Raw genomic sequence first — 4,730 nt, 5'->3', positions numbered from 1 at the left:
ACTTAGCTGTCACATTAGAGGACGATGCGATCTGCCGGACATAGTGCTGAATCCGGGCGTGCTGCCAGCTAAACCGGTCGATCAAGCCCATAATCGAGCTGCTAATTACGGCCTAAACAAACCACCCACGCGCAGTGACAAAAATAAACCTGTACTCAGGAGCTAAACCTGCATGCATGTGAAACTGTCAGGTTTTGCCCATGTCGACGTACGTACCAGCTGTATCGAACCAACTTGGACTTAAGTATCCTCACGAAAACTTGGAGTTAAGTGCGTACAGACGCCGCTCGTAAACCGCAAACTCCTTGTGATTATCCGGATCAGCGGCGACAATGCCCCGACATGCACACGCACAGCGGGTAACCATTTCCTTAGCGCGAGCCGCGATCAGCCCGACAGTAGATCCGGATCGGTGTACGTGCGTCCATTGAAAATGGGCGCGGGGATCATGTTGGCCATTATTCTAGGGTTAAGTACGGTTTGTGGAGCTTGGACAGCAGGACGTGCGTGCGATCCAACTCTGCCAGCTGCACGCAGGAGGTTGCTAGGTCGTTAGGGAATCGGCCGGATTCAGATCGTAATTTCGAGGGGATTCCCTTCGCCGTGACAGCTAATGAGCGTTTGAATTATTATTTTCCGCGGAGAGAAAAATGAGCGTTTCAATTTGTGCCACTTTCATGGTTTATTTACAAGTAGTAGGATCTTTTGAGTGAAAAATGCCCATTTTTTGTCCCTTAATTATTGTCAAAGTTTGAGTTTGGTCTTAGTCTCTCGAGTGTCAAAAAAGCTATAGCAGGAAAGAAGTGTCAAAACATTTGCATTTGGTCTTTTACCCTGACGGAAACGGTTTTGACGAAGCTGTCATGGTTTCACATGTTGGCCAAGGAAAGAAAATAAACAAAAAATCATAATTATAAATATTCTAGAGAGCCATAAATTTCAATAGATTCAAAATTTCATCTTCTGACTTTTTAAAATATCCTGTCTTTTATCTTCCTAAAGAAATACATGTTTTTGCTAAAACACCTTCTGTTTTATTTAAATTTTATCTTCACTAATTTATTTTCAAAATATTATTTAAAATATACATTTTTTATTTGACAGGAAAAACTATATTTTCACCCCCCCCCCCCACCCCTTTCTTTTCGTAGTTTTAGACTCTCCCTATTTTTATCAGTTGTGCTCTCTAGGGAAAACAGATTAAAAGTAATTAGCAATACTCTTACCATGTCGATGTGTCAATAGAAGAAGAAAATAGTTTAGTTGTTATGATAAAAAATCATAAAAGGCCTAAGCTGACCCAATTTTATTTATGCTCAAATAAGAACTTTTCCTAGTTGTCTGATCTTTTTCTTCTTTGCAAGGACACGCCTCTAGTCTTGATCCCTTAACATGCGAGAATCATAATGCCGAGAGGTCAGAAGCAATGACTTAGACATTAAAAAAATAACAAACCACAAATCAACATGTGGTTCGATAGTTAGGAGGACAGTTGTATCCAAACTCACAAGGGTTCAAAGTCCTAGAATTGACTTTGGTGCTCGAATTTTTCATGATTTATTTCAGGCCTTTCGGCGATGTGCATTCGGTGGGAGAAGACGTTTCTGTCGACTACGCTCAGTCTCTCGTAGGTGCTCACAGGGGTAGGATATGCGTGCATGTGTTCATAAAGATTAGTGTATGAGTGTCTACCTCTGTATCAATTTCTAAAAAAATGTCTTGTAAAAAGTCAAAAATGTCTTGTAGGTGCTCACAGGGGTAGGATATGCGTTCATTTTTTATAAACTACCCTTTTTTCGTAAAAAGTCTTGTATTACTCAAACTCAAGAAATACAGTTACGACCGACAATGTGGAAGACATTCTTTGGTTCAGACTCCAAGCCATACAGCAGTTCGGACTTGAAGTCTACCAAAAGTAGTCATGAAAAGACTAGCAAAATGTTGACTACGTTGTATATATGAGCAATACAAGAACTATGTTCAGCTAGACCATCATTAATCTCCCTGATAAATAATTGTATGTGATCTGTTAATAACTCCACTTTGCACCATCTTCACAGCCTCGATATTATCAGATTCAACGTCAAAAATGTTAAATTATCCAGACCTATGTCCGGTGGAAACCAGCGAACATAAAATTTAAACTGTGTTTCAAAATGCTCCCTCCATTCCATATTATAAGATCATTTTGCAAGCTATGCAAAACTATCTTATATTATGAGAAGGAGGGAGTAGTTTATAAAAAATTCAAAAAAATACAGTATGTTAGGAGATGGTGTTCTACAAGCATGTAAAATTTCAAGGTCAAAATGAAATTCATTTAGCAAGTATGTATGATTTTTGTTTACAATTAATAGCGTCAAACAATATTACATCTCTATATTTTTTTGTTTTGAGTTAACGACATCTCTATTCTTATTTTTTTTGAGAAACTTTCAATCTATATATCTTCAAATATGGGAGTACAAAGAACAATAGAGGTAATAAAAATTACAACTATGTTTGTGGACCACCTAGCGATGACTATAAATACTGGAGCGAGCCCAAGGCGCGCCGCCATCATCGCCCCTCCCTCACCGAAGCTAATGTCAATGTGGATTTTGAACTTTAAAACCCACATGTTTGTAGAACATTATGGTAAGACTAATAGTGTCCAAACGTGGTTTTCCATGAAGTTACCATTGTAACTTGGCTTAAACTTCCTCTCGGGAAAATTCCATGGAGGCCTGGAGCCTTCACACCCACAACTCAAGAGCCAATTCATTTTGTAACCCGAAATGGCCAGGAACGAAAGTTGGCCGGACTCAGACGCACGTAGCCCAGTTGGTTACTTTGCTATTGCCGGCTACACACACACACACACACACCACTTTCCCCGAAGCTTCCTACAGTAGCTGATGCACACACACTTCGTCAAGCCATCAAACGCCAACCGATCCACGAATTGATCCCGCACCGAACCGCACAACCACCACTCCCGAATTCCTCTCCGGTCCATTGTCCTCCTGTTATTCTTCAACCCCTTTCCATTTATTTTCTTGACGTCGACCCATAATTATTTGGTGCTCCTCCGTTTCCAGCCCCGAACCATCACTCTCACGATGGACCGGAGCGAAGCACGCACGCAGCTTCCCTCGCGCGCCACCATGCAATGCAAAGGGAGCTTCCTCCCTCGACCGGACTTGTTTACTCCATGATATTCCTTGCCCGGGTCGCCATATAAATCCCCGCCCTTCCCCACCATATCTTCACGCAAAACGTCGTTCATCCTCACCTTGTACACGCGCGGAGCATTCTCCATTAGAGCGGATTAAGCTCGGCACCAACGAACTCTAGACTCTAGCGATGGCAGACGCGACGGCGCCGCGGCCGCTGCTCCGCCGCGTGCTCTCGTTCCGGGAGCCGCTGCTGCTCGTCCCGCACCTCGTCGTCTTCCTCGGCACCTTCGCGTCCGCCTTCTTCCACAGCTACGCCTCCTTCCTCCAGTCCTTCGCCAGGTCCATCGTCGTCCCGTCGCCGGCCGCCTGCGCCAAGTGCGCGTACGCGACGTCGTCGGCGCCGTGCTGCGAGGACGTTGATGTCGAAGAGGAGGAGGACGAGGAGCTGAGGAAGGAGGAGGTGGAGGCGATCATGGCCAGGATCGGGCTGGGAGTGGCCGGCGCCGGCGAGGGGCTGAGGGCCAGCATGGGCCACAACGAGGTGTCCCGGCTGTTCGACGCCGAGGAGCCGAGCTTCGCGGAGGTGCGGCGCGCGTTCGCGGTGTTCGACGGCGACGCGGACGGGTTCATCGGCGCGACGGACCTGCAGGGCGCCCTGGCCAGGCTCGGGTTCCCGGAGGTCGACGCCGCCGCGTGCGGGGCGATGATCTCGTCGAGCTGCGGGTCCACGGACGGCAGGATGAACCTGTTCCAGTTCGTCAGGTTCCTCGAGGACGGCCTCTGCTGACAGACCGATCGGCCTCTCTTTTTTGATCCGTTGCACGGTGCGCGGCTCAGCTGGCGCGGCAGAAGATGGGAGTGTGTGCGTGCGTGCGTGTGCTGGTGTGGTGTTCTTTCTTGCCTTTGGATTTTTCCTTCTGCGACGCGAAGAGTTGGGGGGTGGATGGACTGTGCAACAAATTAACGCACTAATGCTCGAGCTTATTAATGGAATCGGACTGGTTCGCCAATTGATCATAAATAAACTTGGCGATCTCAGTTTTCTTGATTATCTACATTGCTCCAACATCGACCGGAGTTTCGAATCTGACTATGCGAAATCGTGTCAAAAATTCAAACCTAACAGCTCGTTCAAACTTGGGACTTCAACCCTCAGACTTGAGAGCATTATTTGGGTCCCTCCCTCTCCCTGTGAAAGACGATGCAGAGGCGACCGACGCCCCTGCACTGCTGCCCGGCGAATCTCCCTACTCCTTCTGGCCCGATCCCGTCGCGTGCGTGCGTGCGTCGACAACTCGACATCACAGCCTGCCAATTCGTCCTGCCATCACAAGGAAGCTTCCTCGGAGCTGCCTGCGGTGTACGTACGAACTGGGAAAATTTGGTGAGGTTGACACGATCACAAGGGTCCAAGCCTGCGCAGCCACCCCCGTTTAACAAGTGTGTGGGAGCGGGAGCGCATGCATGCGACCTGATGCCGAGGGGCCAAGCGTGACGTGAATCGCGCGCGATGGAGACCTTGGCACTGGCTAGGAAAGTCGGAAGCTGCGCGGAAGTGCCGGCCGTTGCATT

General features: G+C 47.4%; 1 protein-coding gene across 1 annotated transcript; it reads left to right on the top strand.

The window, feature by feature from the left end:
* Positions 1-3,175: 3,175 nt before the first annotated feature.
* Positions 3,176-4,213, top strand: LOC123044106 (probable calcium-binding protein CML46). The gene has a single exon (XM_044466748.1). The coding sequence runs from the start codon at positions 3,346-3,348 to the stop codon at positions 3,943-3,945; it is 600 nt and encodes a 199-aa protein (XP_044322683.1). The 5' UTR covers positions 3,176-3,345; the 3' UTR covers positions 3,946-4,213.
* Positions 4,214-4,730: the final 517 nt, after the last annotated feature.

The sequence above is a fragment of the Triticum aestivum genome, chromosome 2B (genome assembly GCF_018294505.1).
Source record: "Triticum aestivum cultivar Chinese Spring chromosome 2B, IWGSC CS RefSeq v2.1, whole genome shotgun sequence".
Taxonomy (NCBI): Eukaryota; Viridiplantae; Streptophyta; class Magnoliopsida; order Poales; family Poaceae; genus Triticum; species Triticum aestivum.
This window is presented reverse-complemented; position numbering and strand designations above follow the sequence as displayed.